The 20,817-nt window shown below is 38.0% G+C and overlaps 2 protein-coding genes across 2 annotated transcripts; both read left to right on the forward strand.

Annotated features, from left to right (window-relative positions):
• The first annotated feature begins 544 nt into the window (after positions 1-544).
• Positions 545-3,425, forward strand: LOC120547814. Its single transcript, XM_039783509.1, has 5 exons — positions 545-624; positions 1,288-1,526; positions 1,655-1,777; positions 2,122-2,154; positions 2,491-3,425. The coding sequence occupies exons 1-5, from the start codon at positions 545-547 to the stop codon at positions 3,300-3,302; spliced, it is 1,287 nt and encodes a 428-aa protein (XP_039639443.1). The 3' UTR covers positions 3,303-3,425.
• A 2,220-nt stretch (positions 3,426-5,645) lies between these two features.
• On the forward strand, positions 5,646-10,231 carry LOC120547622. The gene is made up of 15 exons (XM_039783143.1): positions 5,646-6,094; positions 6,299-6,408; positions 6,874-7,029; positions 7,108-7,152; positions 7,246-7,338; positions 7,496-7,579; positions 7,829-7,917; positions 7,996-8,098; positions 8,221-8,337; positions 8,436-8,518; positions 8,805-8,954; positions 9,387-9,447; positions 9,521-9,649; positions 9,748-9,843; positions 10,048-10,231. Exons 1-15 carry the CDS (start codon positions 5,680-5,682, stop codon positions 10,126-10,128), a joined length of 1,812 nt encoding a protein of 603 aa, XP_039639077.1. The 5' UTR covers positions 5,646-5,679; the 3' UTR covers positions 10,129-10,231.
• The last annotated feature ends 10,586 nt before the right edge of the window (positions 10,232-20,817 follow it).

The following is a 20,817-nucleotide window of genomic DNA, read 5'->3' on the forward strand; positions in this document are numbered from 1 at the left end:
CTGAAAAGCACTCTTACGCACATTTGAGTGATGACAATTTGCTCCAAATAATTGGTTAGCCTACTGCATTTTATTTAATTCAACAGTCGTTTACAATGATAATATTGTAGCCTAGGCTACTGTAATGTATTTCTGATGTTGAAATAAAAATAATTTTATGCGAAGAAACGTTAACACTGCAATTTACATCAGCAATTAAACTGATTAAATCCTGCGTTATTTGGTGATTGATCGCGCTATAGGGCCAAAATGCAATGCAGTGGTGGAATGTAACAAAGTAACCTAGCCTTTGTTTCTTCGTTAGCCTACTGTAGCCTACTTAAGTAGGATTTTTCCCGTATCTGTACTGAATCAATAGTGCATACTTTTGATTTGACTTTGTTACATTTTGCAGCAATTACAACGTTCTGTTACATTTTCTGATTAGTTTTTCCCATGGATGTATTAAGCTTTCCCCCTAGCCTATAGGCCCAGTTCTATAGGCCTATCTATGGTCACACGTTTGTCTGACCAGTAAAGTTTTGTTGCCATAGATACAGTATATATGGGGCACCGCCGATCCTTCATCGGCTTCCAAGCCGGCCCCGGTGCTCCAGAGCCCGGGCGCAACGCTGCTGACCCTCGGTAATAGGCTACTCCGGTGAACGTGAAAATGAAAATGTTTTTTTTTTATTATTCCCGTTTTTAAATCATAGTTGCCATCTATTTCTCACCACAGCGTCGTTAGCCTACTTCTCCGCCAGGCAGCGTAAGACGCGTTCATATCTTAGCCTATTTACTTATTTGGCTGGACCTCTTCAAATCGCCTCCCCATTTTCGCTGCTTCACACACTTTATTTGCTTACTTGCATGGTTAAAGAAAATAAAACCGTCTTAAAATACATCCATGAAAAAAACAACCGCATTCCGATTTTATGCTGCTAAGGATAGCAACTTCTTATAAAAGCCAGGCATAGTTTGTGGTAGTGGACATCTTCTACTTTTAAATATGTCTCTGGTTATTTGTACTTTTACTTATTTATTTATTTGTACTGAGATTCAGCACTCCCTCCACCACTGGAATATACAAGTCATATGCGACTCCGACAACGTCTCCCTCTTCCCAGGAGGTGCACAGGAAGTGTCATGTCCTTATATGGGCATTTTAAATGCTAATTAGGAACAACTGGCACGCGCTTTCAATTACGAATACGTGGGATTCATCAATCCTAAGAACACAGGTGTGAACAATTCTGCTGTTTAAGAACACGTCATGAATCCGACATAGACTTTTCTTAGGTAGGCTAAAAACATATTTAAGAGAAAATTTAGGAAGAAATTGGTGAATGAGGCCCAATATCATTATACCAATAATAATGATTTGTACGGTTATTTAGTTCTCAATACAGCCTTCACATCAACAGAGGACTTTTACAAAAATGAGGACAACAATTGCCCATACTGCAATGTTGCCACAGTGGCAACGAGAGACCATCTAAATAAGGTCCATTTAAAATATGCAGTGTGCTTCAGAGACAATGCAGTTGGTAAGCATAATAAGTCTACCATGGCTGTTCAATTTTGTTAAAGATTTTTTTATGAAATTCCAGTGTCCTATCAATCTGTGTTCTTGGCCTAATGTGTTCATTTTCACATTTGTTTTCATTTTCTACAGACACTTTTAGTATACCCTGTCACTGTGAGGTGAAGCTAGCACAAAGGAGCCATTGGCACTGTCCCAAGTGCCAATCCGTCATACAAAGAAAACATTCTTTTGAAAAACATCTGAAGACACATGGTAAGATCACTCAAAAACACAGAAAAACAGATATTGTGCTCTCTGTCATCAGCATTTTCCATGAACACAGTTACACAGACTGGTGTATGTAAAAGTAATGTATCAAATCTATTGGCTATACATTTTTGTGTTCCAGTAATTTAAAGCTGGCCTTGAATAAGTGTACCTTGGCATGATGAAGCAATGTTACTTAGGTTAATAGTGATGGCTGACTAACTGAAAATGTCAAGTTTTTATATCTATCCCAACCTATGGTTAGGAACCTCAAGTTATAATAATAATAATAATATCAAATAACCATTACACATTTAATGAAATTATATTTTTTTTCCCTCAATGGACAGGGTTGATTCTTCAGAGTAAGACACTCCTCCCAGGTATGTATTAACATAAGAAAAAAAACTATTTGAATTGATACAGTTGCTTTAAAGGCCCAGCGACTTTGTTTTGTATAAGTCTTAGAGAACACTGCCCACTGAAGCTTATTTTATGGTAATCAATGCTACAATGACAAAAATGCGGTAGATATTTTTTTTATATATTTCTACTCATATCATAGCACCTAACTAAGTATTACAAGCAAGTGTCTGCACAGTGGATTTTATTTATATTGTTTTACTGTACTACAGTATGCCATGACATAACATGCTTAGTATTTGAGAAAAAGTAATGCCACATAAAGCCTGTAATATGTTTCTTTTCCTTTTCTCCAGATTTGTTCTCTGTGAAAGAGAAGCCAGTGGAATCTGAGAAACGGAACTGTAAATCTTTTAAGTGTCCTGCATGTGATGCATGTTTTTCTAGTGCACCTACATTAAGAAGACACGAGTTGGACAAACACAAGAAAGAAACGGAACCCATCTTGCTTGTGGATGAAGAGAGAGGGATTTTTGTTACAGCACAGGACAAGTCTGGACCACGGACCATAATTCATGTGTCCAAGTCCTTTTCTAGGCAGGTCCTTGACTGCGAAGTGCCAAGCTGCAGGGAGTTTATGGCCATGGCAATGGGCAGAGAATGCATACATTTGGACAGAGTAAAGCATTTCCAGTACCACCAGCCACCTCCTCTGCTGCAGACTACGGTAATTGAGGAGATGTTCGAAAAGGGGCTGATTTCCAGCACTACTAAACAGGAATGCACAAACCTAAATGACAGAGCCACACAGGATGGGACTCAATGTGTATATCCTGTGTTTTTTGATGAACACGGATATTCGGGCAGTAAAGTAAACTTTTCCGTGTACACCTCAAAAGTGGACAGTTGGTGTTGTTTTGGCAGAACAAGAGTGACACTGGACACTGGAAGTAGAAAGTGGACATGTCGCTGCAAAGGCACAAAGAGAAGAATGTGTGTCCACATTTATGTCTCGTTGTGTTGGACCTTCCAGGAAAGACGACACCTCCTACGTGACAATGACAGGGACGTGGACTTCAGTAGTGACACTGACAATGATCTCTACAGTGAAGATATGGAGCCAAGCCATTTTGAAAGTGAAAATAAAATTTGTTCAGAACAGATTTAAAAAATTGTAGAATACTTGTGTAACTGCAAAGAAATGCCTCCCAAACTACCAGAGGAGTTGCAAAATAATGCAGCAAACATCCCACAGAAGTTCTCACCTGAAGAAACCAAGTGCCCGTACTGTCCAGGTCCTACACCACCAGACTTGTCCGAGGAGAAATGTGTCACCAAAAACGCAACAGTTTATGGCGTTCTAACTGTTCAAAAAGGTTTGTATGGTGAAATTACTGTTTTTTATATTTTTTGATATGACAAATAGTATACCTTTTGGTCTCTGCAGGTACCCCAGTCAATAGAAGTGGGGTTCATATATAAAAAAAATCCACTATGTCCTGTAACAATTTGTTTCCCTTTTTAGGTGTCCATGTGTACATCAAAACGTGCCCGGTCTGCAGAACACCTGTCAGATTTCAGAATTACTTGACAGGCTTCCACAACTACAACAACAAAGTGTTTCTGACTCTTCAGTTATGCTCTTTCATGACAAATTTACTGAGGGTAATATGGTCCTTTTTTCATTCAATTAGAAACATAAAATGGCACAAATTTGTACAGTAAGTATAGAACAGTACTAATTGCTTGATCTTTTAACAGACCCACACAGCTATTGGAAGATTCATCAGTGCTATGGAGCATCAACTGAATTTGACAATCCACCACAACACCATCCGGAGGGCATTTTTTCACTACTCTGCACTTACTGCTTATGAGTATGATTTCTTTTGCTACAAATATGGCCACCTTCCCCCAGTGGTAATAGCAGATGCCAACTGGAAGCTGTCTTTTGATGTGCCAGGTATGTGAGTAGGCTAAAAAATACATAATTTATGTAATATTTTTTTGAGGCTTGTAGAAATGTATTTTCTGCTGTTACTATGGAACTCAGAAAGAGTTATCAATCTGTTTGATACTCTAAATATCAACAGAGTGGTTTCTATACATGCGTATTGTTTGGTGAAGGGTTAAAAACTATAATGACCTCTTTCTTTAAAAGTAATTTGGCCAAAAATCAGTTTAGACAATTCAGCTCATTTCAAAACTATTCCTGGAAAATTGTATGACCTGACTTTTACGTTCATTTTTAACTACTCTTCTTCTATAACTAGTGAGCACACTGAAGAGGCCAGCTACCAAAGACGTCAAGGACGTAGATCTTTCAGTCAACATCACCTCAAAGTGGGACCGACTGGAAAAAGAAATTGTAGCCAGTGGCATCTGCGAAGGTTTGTTATTGTACTAGATTTCGAATGGCGACCTAGCAATAAAGAACAAGGAATGTGACATTGAAAAAAAATAGAAGTAATGACATTAATAAATTATGAAACCTATAGTATATTTCCTTCTGTTTAAGACTTGAAAACCCACAACCCGTATTCAGTGGAGTTGACACACTCCTCTTTTGTGCCGTGGATGGGACCAGCTACTAGAGTTGGGGATGTGCTACCTAAGACTGAGATCCTGAAAGGTTTCCATAGTAAGCCAACAACAGACCACAAAACGCAGAAAGATCGACACCTCAATGAGGATGAGCTTCTTCGGTTGATTGAATCAAAGAAGGTGATTTGTATTTTTAAATCAGTGGTAATTTATTTTGCTTATTTTCTCTATTACACATTTCTTTGTGCTGCTGCAGGTAGCATTCATATTTACCTCTGAAATTAAATTGTGCTTCTTTCTGTATTATGCCATCTACAGGCAAGCAAGAGTGAGCTAATTAAAGCTTGCTCTGATCTGGGTGTTCCCACTGAGGGATCTGAGACTGATTTGATCAACAGACTTGAGGAAATGCTCCTCTATAAGGATGTTTATCCAAAAATGTTTGCTAAGCTGCAGAAAACAGGGGGTAAGGACATAAATATATACTTTTTTTTTTTCTTTTTTTACATCCACCAGTGTTACTTTATGTAATGGAAATGTGATTATCACTATAACCAATTTTGATAGATATTGCATCTTTATGTACTCTCTTTTAGTGCTTTTCCTTTGACTTCACCTGCAAGTATACAGTTTAGGAACAAATGAATATGACTGACAATGTTTTTCAAATTCAAATACTTGTTCTTCTATTGGTAACATCAGCTATCATCATTTGTCTCCATCTAGGTGGTGTACTGCACATGGGCTGCTCTCGCTCCGTTGTTTATTACTGCTCCCCACTTCTGTGGCAGGAAAGTGCGAGGTACCACGCAGATGGCCTCTTAAGCTTTGCAAAGCCACCAACCATTTACATTTCTGACATTGCTGGTCGTGTTGCAAGACACACCAACAACAGGACAAAGCAAAGATTTTTTAATCCAAATGATGGAAGACTTTGCTCGCCTACAAGAGAAAACATACAGGCAGCATAAGATAAAAGTCTAACAGTAAATCTTCCTTGGATGAAAAATCTTCTGTACAGGAGGAATAATACCAACCCCCAAAAGGATGTAAATCCTGAAGAACATTTGCAAAGGCCACATCCCATCACAGGCACTGCTGAGCGGTACTCTTTGTATGACCACTTCCATCAAAAAAATCAAACCCGGCCAGAGGAAGTACTCCGCAGCCTCAACCTTGTCCCTGATTTGTGCAGTTTTGTCAATTCCTCAGAGGCAGAACAAAAAAACCGAGAGCTGTCCTTTGACCGATACTTCCTCTGTCAAATGAAGGAGACACATTTCTTGTTTTGTACAAGGTTGGTCTTCCATTTGCACAACGACCACATAAATCAGACCTTCATCAAAAAAATGGAGACACAAACCAAGGAAAATCTTCAAATTGGGCCAGATGGACGGTTGAGGCTTACAAGTACAGGTAATTGTGTGACAAATTGTCATAAAGCACATACATGTTATGGTGTGCATCTCTTGTATAATTTATTTCCTCTTATTTTGTTGTCCTTGTCTTCCTGTCAAGTTCCCCCCTCACCCACCCATTTGGGTCCAGACCTCTCCACATCATGACAATATGAATGTTCATACTAAATTGTGGTAATATTGTGTTTTTTTATGTCTTCAGAGATGTCTGCCCCAGGAGGAAAAGTGGATGTAGAAATGACAGTACAACACAATGTCATGGCCAAAAACAGCTTCTCAATAGGGCAGTTCCCAATCCAGGAAGAGCACAAGGTAATTAAAAAATTTTGTTCAAAAATTTTATTTTTGATTGTGTGTATGTTACATTTTCAAATGTCACTTTTCACATGTGTGGACTGCTGGACATGTAGTCCAATCCATTGAGTTGCTGAGCATTTGCCTGTAATTGGCCTGTGACAAATGCAAACCTACAAATGAAAAAAATGTCAAACCCATAAATTCATTCCTTACAATGAACATAAATTATTCTAATCTTGAACAACAAGATCATTTATCAGTGCCAATCACTGTCAATTTGCTCAGACTTTAAATATGGCTGGCTGTCCAACTTTATTTAATAATGTAGAGTTGATTCCTGCTAGGATGGGATGTTAACCCTCAACATGATGCTAATGGAACAGGCGTTGTTACTTAGGATTTATACATCAAATGTAATGCATTTGTAATCTTAATGTTTAACACCGATTTCTGTTCTTTTTCCCCCTCCCGTTAAAAAAGGCAAAACTGCTTGAGCTGTACAAGGCACCAGCAACGGACTATGCCATTGTTCAGGTTGACCAGGCATTAGTTTATCTGGCTGACCTTTTAAGTATTTGCCCACAACCTCTCCTAGAAGATGACCTCCACACCTCATATCCATGGCTTACAGATGATGTAAGTAGACATGAATGCATGTTATGTGTCATTACACCAAAGTTTTAAATAGTGACAGCTTTATTTGTTCTTTTACAGGCAGTGAATGCAAGAGTTCTCCAGCTGGCAAGACCTCTGCAGAATGTAAGAAGTTTTATTGTAATTTGTATTTTTTTATGGATAGTGAATACAAAAACAGTGTGCAGCTAACCAAAAGCCATTGCTCTTTTTTTACAGGTGTTTACTTTGCAAACATTTCATTTCACGGCTTGGTGGAGGAATTGGATCAACGGGGAATCAATCAGCTCCCGCCATTTGCATTGCATCCAGGTATGCATGTGTTTTATCTGCATATTCTTTTACTTTATCTTAGAAAATAAACTATTGTCACAACTGATAATAACTTTATAATTGTGACAGTGTAACAGAAGAAAACATTCCTTAATGTTGCAGCTTTAATTTGGTGTTAAATATTTTTTTATTAAAGGGCTTAAAGCCAGACTCAAAGGTTCTGTTTCCACGGGTTGTTGGCCATCAAACTCCAGAGACTGGTAATCATTTCATTCTGTGGGTGAGTACTGCTGTAAAACTTGAGGGTTTTTTTCTTAAGACTTTTCGGGGACATTGTATTTTTGTTTTGTTTTGTTTTTTAAAGAGAGACAGGATAGAAAGTGGTCCAGGGCCAGATTAAAACCTGACATGACTATTATGGTATGCTCGTAGCCACTGAGCCACCATGGATAACCATATAAAGGCTTTAGTAATTTTTATTTGCATGTAGTGGAGTGCACTATACTTATACTGGCCATTATGTTGACAGGTATTTGATGGCTCAAAAACAGAAATCCGAGTCTATGATTCCCTTGAAAAGTACACCTTGATTTCTCAACCTGATATGGACATTCTAAGGTATGTAAACACATTTATTCTAATAAACTGACATTATATGAAAAACATAACACTGAATAATACATCTGTTTTTTTTAGCCTTGCGTTTCAGAACATATGGAGGTTGAAGGAATGGTCCATTTCATATCCAGACCAGTGGAGACAGAAAGATGGGGTCAACTGTGGTGTCTTCGTCTGCACTGTAAGGGGATGTGATTTGGTTTAGCCTACCCCTTCTTGGTATTGTCAAATTATTTAAGGAATTGCTATTGTTTTAATAGATAGTATACTTTTTTTTAATACTTTTTTTGTCACTCACTTCAGGCAGCTGAGCTTGATATCAAAGGGACAGACATGACGAATGAACCCTTGAACCAAGTCCAGTTGGGGCATCTCAGGATGTATCACGCAGCCTGCTTGATTGCCGATTCTGTTCCTAAGGTAATGTAAAAATCATAAGACACTAGGCAACTGATAATATAGGCAGGCTATGAAATTAGTTTCATGTAAATCTTTAACAGTTCAAATATTTTTTGTAGGGGAAGAAAGTGCGAGAGTCTTGCATGGCAGAGGCAATTCATGCCTGCAATTACTACGACAGCACTAGAAAGGGGCAGTCAAGGTACAGTAGTATAAGAGTTGTTAAAACAATGCACCAAGTAACAGATTCACAGCTTGGAGTTGGCCTTGTGCCAGCTGCACATAGTTTGACAATATTACATCAGGAAGAAAATTATCTTCAAATCTTAAGCTTTGTACGGTTCATCTAAATGTTGGTAGTGTAGGATCAATGTAGCCTCTGGATCGCAGTTGGCATTAGCACACTCTGCAGCCTGAATCAGGCCCTGTGACTGTATTTGTTGTAGCTGCTCCTTCATTTACACCGGTCATGTCTCTTGAAATTGTAGGCCGTTGTATCCACATGTGCAGAAGGAGGACTGGGTGAAATGTGAGACATGCAATGGCTGGCTGCACAAAGACTGTGCCTGTTATGAGCCCAGTCAGTCAGGCATTTTCACATGTGGGTGTGACCTGCCTGAGCCATACGCCTTCACCAGGTTTGACCAATCTTTAACCTTCTACTAATTTAATCAAACACCTGAATATGCATGACAGTGACTGCTGTGGGAATTTAGCTGCAGCTTCTATAAAAACTGAAGCAGGACATCATTGGGTCTTTTATGAGTTGGTTATTTGTTTTTGTTTTGTTTTTTATGCTGTCAAACGGCAGTACATAAACACTCATCTTCCTCGGTCACTTAGTTCACACAACACAAATGCCAGGTGCAACATCAAACAACATGAAATCATGTGTTTGAATTTAACCTGACCTTGCTTTTAACTGCATTTTATTTTTTTAACCATCTGAACCATTCAACCATCATGAAATATAACTTAATAATGAAAAAAGAATACTACAACCATTCTTTGACAAATGTGACATTGTACTGTGCTGTATTGCTGCTTATTTGTTTTTATGTAATTTGCAGTACTTTGACCAGCCTCAGGGACAAAGGGGTTGAAGGCCTAATTTCCAAGGAAAGAATAAAGGTTTGTATTGTTTATTCTAGTTATTTATAAACAGTAAATGTTGAACCAGTGTTCTTAACATATTTCATTAAAGGAACTGAAAGAAATGCTGGACAGTGGGGAGAGGAAATCCAACAGGATGTTCCTTTGGCAAAACCCAGGGGGAAACCGTGCCCTGAAAACAATCCTTAACGGAAAGCCAACATGTTTCAATGAGAAACACGTAAGTAATATTTTTTTAAGCCATTTTTTATTTTTTTTAAAGTGGTCATTTTGTCAAAGAATGAATAAATCTGTATTTACCCTTACTATGTCCAACAGATGAATGACCTCATTGACTTGATAAAGCCAACGTTGTCGTTGGATTACAGCCTCTTCTCAAACATTGACTTTGTCATTGATGTCATGGTGCCAGAGGTATGTTCCAATTTCAGTTGAACAAAGACATAAAGGTATCCATTAATGTCACAGTTCTACCATTCTAACAGAATTTAGCTTACTGTTACTTGATCACCCATAAATATAATTACATCTGTTAATTTAACATTAATAAAGCTGGTAATGTGTCTTCCTTATTTTTTTCCTATGTTGTCCTGAACTAAAATGTTTTCTTTTATGCAGGCCACAATTGACATCCTGGTGAGATTTGAGGGTTTTTCCAGATTTTATGCAGAGAAAATCCTTGGAACGATCATCGAGTGATCAGTTGCTGGATCAATTAAGATGATTCGACTGTTACTTTTATTAGTGTTCTGTAAGCTAGTTAAGCTAAATTTTTAATTAAACTTTTACATTTTTGTATCCATTTGATGTTGCTTTGTCACTCAACTCTACATCTTTTCCTCTACTACATTTATTTGACATTAGTTTGTAGATCAAGATTTGATACAAAGGGTAATGTGACAAACACATTGGTAAAGTTTAAACCAGTCAGGAAGACACAGACCTGCATAGTTGATATTATTATTATTATTATTATTATTAATAATAATAATAATAATAATAATAATGTAATCCTTGTTATAATTTCTATTAATAATATTGATCAATAACATTGGATAGACAAACTATTATGGCTTCTCACCTTAGGTGATTCTGCTAACACAGTGAGAAATGCGAAAAGTTGTATTAAAAATAAATACAAACACTCCACAGATCACTTAACTGGTCCAAACAACAGAACAGATCACAGAGGAGGTGGTCAGGACCAGGTCAGGACCAGTAACTTTAGTGCCCTTTGTGCCAGTAAGAAGCTGGTCATGACCATTATGCCACTGGTCGCGACCAGTGTCTTTAGCGCCCCTAGTGGTTGTGACCAGCAGGTCCGTGCCAGAGACCAGCTGGTCCTGAACACACGGATCTTCATAATCAATAATAATACCAATAATAATCATAATACATTGATATAGTGTATTTTATAGACAAAAGATTATGATCTCTGACATTCATCCAGCTAACAGTGCTGCCAAAACAACAGGAAAGGGGAGAAAATACTAAAGCCGCTTCACGGACCACAGGGCAGACCACTGAGGAGCTGGTAGCGACCAGTGTCTCTAGCGCCCCTAGTGGTTGTGACCACTGGTCCCTGCCAGAGACCATGGTCCCGGGACAGACCACGGAATCGGCTACAACCCCCTCTCTTGCAGTGGCTGCTTCTTTCTATCCAAATGTTGTAAAACAACAACATGTGCCAGTATTTTGTTTTAGATACAGCCAGACAGAACTCCCTCAAACCAGTTTGTAAGATATGCAAATTACAATTTATAAGGCAACTGACTCAACAACATTTACAACAGCATTGTGTTTGTTGTATAAAAATGGAAATCTCTTAAATAATTTCCCTTCATCGACTCTATTCCTATTTGCTGTGCAAAATGTGGACCATTATAAACAAATGATAGAGAAATAAATTAATTACTAGTTTTCTGCTGCTGGATGCTTATGCTGGATGTATGATCATTGGGGACATACATGCATCATCTTTGTAATGTATACAACACAGTGACATCACATGTAACGTAGACACAAATTGGAACAATAATATAAAAAATCTATACCTGGGAAGAGATTATAGGATTCGTTAATAGATTCTTACAATGCATATACTTGGGCTTGTATACTTCAAGCTTATTGAGCCCTGTTTGTATTATGTACATCCACTACACTGGCCTTCAAGAATAAGACAAATAGCATACTGTTTACTGTTGAATAATAATTATGTTAGTTTTTTTTTTTGTAGGAGCCATATGTTTTTTTTCTGGTTAAGTAAGCAAATAAGATTGGCATTACATTATATTTTCCCACTTCAAAAAATAATGTTTTTAATGTTTAGGCAGGTACATTGCCCAAACAAAAATAGCAGTGACCCATGAAATTTAATTACTAAGAAAATCATCATGTTGGCTGGATACATCACACACTACTGCTACTAACTTTAAGGTGTAAAGTCAAAATTCTTTTGCAAGCACAGTTCAGTGTGAAAAAAATATTTTAAAGTGCCCATATTATGAAAAAAACACTTTTTCTGGGATTTGGGGTGTTCTTTTGTGTCTGTGGTACTTCCACACACATACAAACTTTGAAAAAAATCCATGCATGCTGTTTTGAGTGAGATACGGTTTCTGAATGTGTCCTGCCTTCAATCTCCTAGTGAGCTGTGCAAAATCGGCGTGACGTGAAAATGTGACGTCACAGTCCGAAATGAGCTGGCTAACCACAACCGTTAGCTCATAGCGTTAGCGTTAGCATGCTAACGCTAATGCTAACGCAAGCTTGCTACGTCGTTCTCAATAGCAAAGCACTGCTACAACACACACAAGTTCACCATAATCTACAAAAGAACTACTTACATGTGCGCCCTCATTTAGAAGTCTCCCAGCTAATCCTGCCTTGTAACTGACCAAAGTTGGAGAAACAGGCTCTCTTTTACTGTCTCTAGAGTTAGCTAGCTGACATGATCTACATCTGAGCTATTGCGCATGTGCGAGTGCAATCAAAGATAGTACAGAAGAAGAAGATGAAAAGAGTCTGGGTAGTTTTGGTGCCAAATGAATGCATTTTGCTAGTGTTGGGAAGATTGGTGAAATACATTGTCTCTGCATTTGTTCAGAGATATGTCTGATGATAAACTCACAACCAAGACAACCCCAAAGAGAAGCACTTATGAACACAATAATCATCAGTGTCTCCATTTGAGATGATCTGAATGTGATTCCAATGACATCTATCTTCAGTTACAGTCTGTAGCTTTGTCATGTTCAACTGCCCCAACAAGTAGCACTTACTGAATTCAACAGTCAAGTCAATGCTAAAGTTAGAGTAATAAGAATGACTTATAAAAGTTTTCAGCATTGCTTCTGCAGTAACTGGGGAGAACAGCATTTGTAAACATTTCTTTAGGGAGGAAATCCTGGACTTCAGAGGTCAGCAAAACTACCCCAACAAATAGCACTTACTGCACACACAACTCAAGTCAGTGCTTGTGTTTGGGTAGTATTGGTGCCAAATGAATGCATGTTGCTAGTGTTGGGAAGATTGGTGAAATAGATTGTCTTTGCATTTGTTCAGAGATATGTCTGATGATAAACTCACAACCAAGACAACCCCAAAGAGAAGCACTTATGAACACAATAATCATCAGTGTCTCCATTTGAGATGATCTGAATGTGATTCAAATGACATCTATCTTCAATTACAGTCTGTAGCATTGTCATGTTCAACTGCCCCAACAAGTAGCACTTACTGAATTCAACAGTCAAGTCAATGCTAAAGTTAGAGTAATAAGAATGACTTATAAAAGTTTTCAGCATTTAACTTATTTAGCTATTTGTGTGGAAACTGGTGAAAAGGACCGTCTTTGATTTTGTAAGTGTCTGATGATGAATTCACTACCAAGACAACCCCAACAAGAAGCACTTATGAACACAATAATCATCAGTATCTCAATTTGAGGTGATCTGAATGTGAATCTAATGACATCTGTCTTCAGTTACAGTCTGTAGCGTTGTTATTTTCAACTGCCCCAACAAGTAGGACTTAGTGAATTCAACAGTCAAGTCAATGCTCAAGTAAGGGTAATAAGAATAACTTACCAAAATGTCATTTATCCAGTGTGACAACCCAGAATGACTTATAACACATTTTAGTATTCTTCAACTAGTAACCCACTGTAGAATAGCTGTTATTGGCAATTCTTTAGCTTATATCCTGGGATGTAGATGTCTGCAAACTAACCCCATAGAGTAGCACTCACTAAAATGTCAAAGTCATCCAGTGAGGTTCTCCTTAGTACAGCTGTTTCTTCTGGCATCTTCTGTCTTGTGATTTAGTAGCAGTGGAAGTGGTTCCTTACACAGATTTGCCCATCTTAAATACTGAATGCAGCAATTTCCACTGAACTCCACCTTCTTTTTGATCAAGTTTCAGTGGTCTTGACTATTGTAAGTAATGAATGGCTTCATAAATAGACAACCATCATCCCAATGTATGCATGCCATTAACAGTCTATGAGTGGTCAATTAGAGTCCAATGACTTTTGTTGGTGCTACTCCTTTTTGCCTCCAGATAGAGCTCATTAGCAATAGAAAGCACCAGTTAGCACTGAATATATATTCCAAAAGTCACATTCTTTAACTTATTTAGCTATTTGTGTGGAAACTGGTGAAATGGACTGTCTCTGCATTTGTAAAGTTGTCTGATGATGAATTCACTACCAAGACAACCCCAACAAGAAGCACTTATGAACACAATAATCATCAGTGTCTCAATTTGAGGGTGATCTGAATGTGAATCCTAATGACATCTGTCTTCCAGTTACAGTCTGTAGCATTGTCATGTTCAACTGCCCCAACAAGTAGCACTTACTGAATTCAACAGTCAAGTCAATGCTAAAGTTAGAGTAATAAGAATGACTTATAAAAGTTTTCAGCATTGCTTCTGCAGTAACGGGGAGAACAGCATTTGTAAACATTTCTTTAGGGAGGGAATCCTGGACTTCAGAGGTCAGCAAAACTACCCCAACAAATAGCACTTACTGCATACACAACTCAAGTCAGAGCTTGTGTTTGGGTAGTTTTTGAATGCATTTTGCTAGTGTTGGGAAGATTGGTGAAATACATTGTCTCTGCATTTGTTCAGAGATATGTCTGATGATAAACTCACAACCAAGACAACCCCAAAGAGAAGCACTTATGAACACAATAATCATCAGTGTCTCCATTTGGAGATGATCTGAATGTGATTCCAATGACATCTATCTTCAGTTACAGTCTGTAGCATTGTCATGTTCAACTGCCCCAACAAGTAGCACTTACTGAATTCAACAGTCAAGTCAATGCTAAAGTTAGAGTAATAAGAATGACTTATATAAAAGTTTTCAGCATTGCTTCTGCAGTAACTTGGGGAGAACAGCATTTGTAAACATTTCTTTAGGGAGGAAATCCTGGACTTCAGAGGTCAGCAAAACTACCCCAACAAATAGCACTTACTGCACACACAACTCCAGTCAGTGCTTGTGTTTGGGTAGTATTGGTGCCAAATGAATGCATGTTGCTAGTGTTGGGAAGATTTGTGAAATAGATTGTCTTTGCATTTGTTCAGAGATATGTCTGATGATAAACTCACAACCAAGACAACCCCAAAGAGAAGCACTTATGAACACAATAATCATCAGTGTCTCCATTTGAGATGATCTGAATGTGATTCCAATGACATCTGTCTTCAGTTACAGTCTGTAGCGTTGTTATTTTCAACTGCCCCAACAAGTAGGACTTAGTGAATTCAACAGTCAAGTCAATGCTCAAGTAAGGGTACTAAGAATAACTTACCAAAATGTCATTTATCCAGTGTGACAACCTAGAATGACTTATAACACATTTTAGTATTCTTCAACTAGTAACCCACTGTAGAATAGCTGTTATAGGCAATTCTTTAGCGTATATCCTGGGATGTAGATGTCTGCAAAACTACCCCATAAAGTAGCACTCACTAAAATGTCAAAGTCATCCAGTGAGGTTCTCCTTAGTACAGCTGTTTCTTCTGGCATCTTCTGTCTTGTGATTTAGTAGCAGTGGAAGTGGTTCCTTACACAGATTTGCCCATCTTAAATACTGAATGCAGCAATTTCCACTGAACTCCACCTTCTTTTGATCAAGTTTCAGTGGTCTTGACTATTGTAAGTAATGAATGGCTTCATAAATAGACAACCATCATCCCAATGTATGCATGCCATTAACAGTCTATGAGTGGTCAATTAGAGTCCAATGACTTTTGTTGGTGCTACTCCTTTTTTGCCTACAGATAGAGCTCATTCAGCAATAGAAAGCACCAGTTAGCACTGAATATATATTCCAAAAGTCACATTCTTTAACTTATTTAGCTATTTGTGTGGAAACTGGTGAAATGGACTGTCTCTGCATTTGTAAGTGTCTGATGATGAATTCACTACCAAGACAACCCCAACAAGAAGCACTTATGAACACAATAATCATCAGTGTCTCAATTTGAGGTGATCTGAATATGAATCTAATGACATCTGTCTTCACGTATAGCCTTTAGCATTGTCATGTTCAACTGCCCCAACAAGTAGCACTTACTGAATTCAACGGTCAAGTCAATGCTAAAGTTAGAGTAATAAGAATGACTTATAAAAGTTTTCAGCATTGCTTCTGCAGTAACTGGGGAGAACAGCATTTGTAAACATTTCTTTAGGGAGGAAATCCTGGACTTCAGAGGTCAGCAAAACTACCCCAACAAATAGCACTTACTGCATACACAACTCAAGTCAGAGCTTGTGTTTGGGTAGTTTTTTGAATGCATTTTGCTAGTGTTGGGAAGATTGGTGAAATACATTGTCTCTGCATTTGTTCAGAGATATGTCTGATGATAAACTCACAACCAAGACAACCCCAAAGAGAAGCACTTATGAACACAATAATCATCAGTGTCTCCATTTGAGATGATCTGAATGTGATTCCAATGACATCTATCTTCAGTTACAGTCTGTAGCATTGTCATGTTCAACTGCCCCAACAAGTAGCACTTACTGAATTCAACAGTCAAGTCAATGCTAAAGTTAGAGTAATAAGAATGACTTATAAACGTTTTCAGCATTGCTTCTGCAGTAACTGGGGAGAACAGCATTTGTAAACATTTCTTTAGGGAGGAAATCCTGGACTTCAGAGGTCAGCAAAACTACCCCAACAAATAGCACTTACTGCATACACAACTCAAGTTAGAGCTTGTGTTTGGGTAGTTTTTTGAATGCATTTTGCTAGTGTTGGGAAGATTGGTGAAATACATTGTCTCTGCATTTGTTCAGAGATATGTCTGATGATAAACTCACAACCAAGACAACCCCAAAGAGAAGCACTTATGAACACAATAATCATCAGTGTCTCCATTTGAGATGATCTGAATGTGATTCCAATGACATCTATCTTCAGTTACAGTCTGTAGCATTGTCATGTTCAACTGCCCCAACAAGTAGCACTTACTGAATTCAACAGTCAAGTCAATGCTAAAGTTAGAGTAATAAGAATGACTTATAAAAGTTTTCAGCATTGCTTCTGCAGTAACTGGGGAGAACAGCATTTGTAAACATTTCTTTAGGGAGGAAATCCTGGACTTCAGAGGTCAGCAAAACTACCCCAACAAATAGCACTTACTGCACACACAACTCCAGTCAGTGCTTGTGTTTGGGTAGTATTGGTGCCAAATGAATGCATGTTGCTAGTGTTGGGAAGATTTGTGAAATAGATTGTCTTTGCATTTGTTCAGAGATATGTCTGATGATAAACTCACAACCAAGACAACCCCAAAGAGAAGCACTTATGAACACAATAATCATCAGTGTCTCCATTTGAGATGATCTGAATGTGATTCCAATGACATCTGTCTTCAGTTACAGTCTGTAGCATTGTTATTTTCAACTGCCCCAACAAGTAGGACTTAGTGAATTCAACAGTCAAGTCAATGCTCAAATTAAGGGTAATAAGAATAACTTACCAAAATGTTTTATCTTAGTCCAGTGTGACAACCTAGAATGACTTATAACACATTTTAGTATTCTTCAACTACTAACCCACTGTAGAATAGCTGTTAGTAGCAATTCTTTAGCTTATATCCTGGGATGTAGATGTCTGCAAAACTACCCCATAGAGTAGCACTCACTAAAATGTCAAAGTCATCCAGTGAGGTTCTCCTTAGTACAGCTGTTTCTTCTGGCATCTTCTGTCTTGTGATTTAGTAGCAGTGGAAGTGGTTCCTTACACAGATTTGCCCATCTTAAATACTGAATGCAGCAATTTCCACTGAACTCCACCTTCTTTTTGATCAAGTTTCAGTGGTCTTGACTATTGTAAGTAATGAATGGCTTCATAAATAGACAACCATCATCCCAATGTATTCATGCCATTAACAGTCTATGAGTGGTCAATTAGAGTCCAATGACTTTTGTTGGTGCTACTCCTTTTTTACCTCCAGATAGAGCTCATTCAGCAATAGAAAGCACCAGTTAGCACTGAATATATATTCCAAAAGTCACATTCTTTAACTTATTTAGCTATTTGTGTGGAAACTGGTGAAATGGACTGTCTCTGCATTTGTAAGTGTCTGATGATGAATTCACTACCAAGACAAACCCAACAAGAAGCACTTATGAACACAATAATCATCAGTGTCTCAATTTGAGGTGATCTGAATATGAATCTAATGACATCTGTCTTCAGTTATAGCCTGTAGCATTGTCATTTTCAACTGCCCCAACAAGTAGCACTTACTGAATTCAACAGTCAAGTCAATGCTAAAGTTAGAGTAATAAGAATGACTTATAAAAGTTTTCAGCATTGCTTCTGCAGTAACTGGGGAGAACAGCATTTGTAAACATTTCTTTAGGGAGGAAATCCTGGACTTCAGAGGTCAGCAAAACTACCCCAACAAATAGCACTATCACTTACAACTCAAGTCAGAGCTTGTGTTTGGGTAGTTTTGAATACATTTTGCTAGTGTTGGGAAGATTGGTGAAATACATTGTCTCTGCATTTGTTCAGAGATATGTCTGATGATAAACTCACAACCAAGACAACCCCAAAGAGAAGCACTTATGAACACAATAATCATCAGTGTCTCCATTTGAGATGATCTGAATGTGATTCCAATTACATCTATCTTCAGATACAGTCTGTAGCATTGTCATGTTCAACTGCCCCAACAAGTAGCACTTACTGAATTCAACAGTCAAGTCAATGCTAAAGTTAGAGTAATAAGAATGACTTATAAAAGTTTTCAGCATTGCTTCTGCAGTAACTGGGGAGAACAGCATTTGTAAACATTTCTTTAGGGAGGAAATCCTGGACTTCAGAGGTCAGCAAAACTACCCCAACAAATAGCACTTACTGCATACACAACTCAAGTCAGAGCTTGTGTTTGGGTAGTTTTTTGAATGCATTTTGCTAGTGTTGGGAAGATTGGCGAAATACATTGTCTCTGCATTTGTTCAGAGATATGTCTGATGATAAACTCACAACCAAGACAACCCCAAAGAGAAGCACTTATGAACACAATAATCATCAGTGTCTCCATTTGAGATGATCTGAATGTGATTCCAATGACATCTATCTTCAGTTACAGTCTGTAGCATTGTCATGTTCAACTGCCCCAACAAGTAGCACTTACTGAATTCAACAGTCAAGTCAATGCTAAAGTTAGAGTAATAAGAATGACTTATAAAAGTTTTTTTCAGCATTGCTTCTGCAGTAACTGGGAGAACAGCATTTGTAAACATTTCTTTAGGGAAGAAAATCCTGGACTTCAGAGGTCAGCAAAACTACCCCAACTAATAGCACTTACTGCATACACAACTCAAGTCAGAGCTTGTGTTTGGGTAGTTTTTGAATGCATTTTGCTAGTGTTGGGAAGATTGGTGAAATACATTGTCTCTGCATTTGTTCAGATATATGCTGATGATAAACTCACAACCAAGACAACCCCAAAGAGAAGCACTTATGAACACAATAATCATGAGTGTCTCCATTTGAGATGATCTGAATGTGATTCCAATGACATCTATCTTCAGTTACAGTCTGTACCATTGTCATGTTCAACTGCCCCAACAAGTAGCACTTACTGAATTCAACAGTCAAGTCAATGCTAAAGTTAGAGTAATAAGAATGACTTATAAAAGTTTTCAGCATTGCTTCTGCAGTAACTGGGGAGAACAGCATTTGTAAACATTTCTTTAGGGAGGAAATCCTGGACTTCAGAGGTCAGCAAAACTACCCCAACAAATAGCACTTACTGCACACACAACTCCAGTCAGTGCTTGTGTTTGGGTAGTGTTGGTGCCAAATGAGTGCATGTTGCTAGTATTGGGAAGATTTGTGAAATAGATTGTCTTTGCATTTGTTCAGAGATATTTCTGATGATAAACTCACAACCAAGACAACCCCAAAGAGAAGCACTTATGAACACAATAATCATCAGTGTATCCATTTGAGATTATCTGAATGTGATTCCAATGACATCTTTCTTCAGTTACAGTCTGTAGCATTGTTATTTTCAACTGCCCCAACAAGTAGGACTTTGTGAATTCAACAGTCAAGTCAATGCTAAAGTTAGAGTAATAAGAATGACTTATAAAAGTTTTCAGCATTGCTTCTGCAGTAACTGGGGAGAACAGCATTTGTAAACATTTCTTTAGGGAGGAAATCCTGGACTTCAGAGGTCAGCAAAACTACCCCAACAAATAGCACTTACTGCATACACAACTCAAGTTAGAGCTTGTGTTTGGGTAGTTTTTTGAATGCATTTTGCTAGTGTTGGGAAGATTGGTGAAATACATTGTCTCTGCATTTGTTCAGAGATATGTCTGATGATAAACTCACAACCAAGACAACCCCAAAGAGAAGCACTTATGAACACAATAATCATCAGTGTCTCCATTTGAGATGATCTGAATGTGATTCCAATGACATCTATCTTCAGTTACAGTCTGTAGCATTGTCATGTTCAACTGCCCCAACAAGTAGCACTTACTGAATTCAACAGTCAAGTCAATGCTAAAGTTAGAGTAATAAGAATGACTTATAAAAGTTTTCAGCATTGCTTCTGCAGTAACTGGGGAGAACAGCATTTGTAAACATTTCTTTAGGGAGGAAATCCTGGACTTCAGAGGTCAGCAAAACTACCCCAACAAATAGCACTTACTGCACACACAACTCCAGTCAGTGCTTGTGTTTGGGTAGTGTTGGTGCCAAATGAATGCATGTTGCTAGTGTTGGGAAGATTTGTGAAATAGATTGTCTTTGCATTTGTTCAGAGATATGTCTGATGATAAACTCACAACCAAGACAACCCCAAAGAGAAGCACTTATGAACACAATAATCATCAGTGTA

This window comes from Perca fluviatilis, chromosome 19 (genome assembly GCF_010015445.1).
Source record: "Perca fluviatilis chromosome 19, GENO_Pfluv_1.0, whole genome shotgun sequence".
In the NCBI taxonomy this organism is placed as follows: domain Eukaryota; kingdom Metazoa; phylum Chordata; class Actinopteri; order Perciformes; family Percidae; genus Perca; species Perca fluviatilis.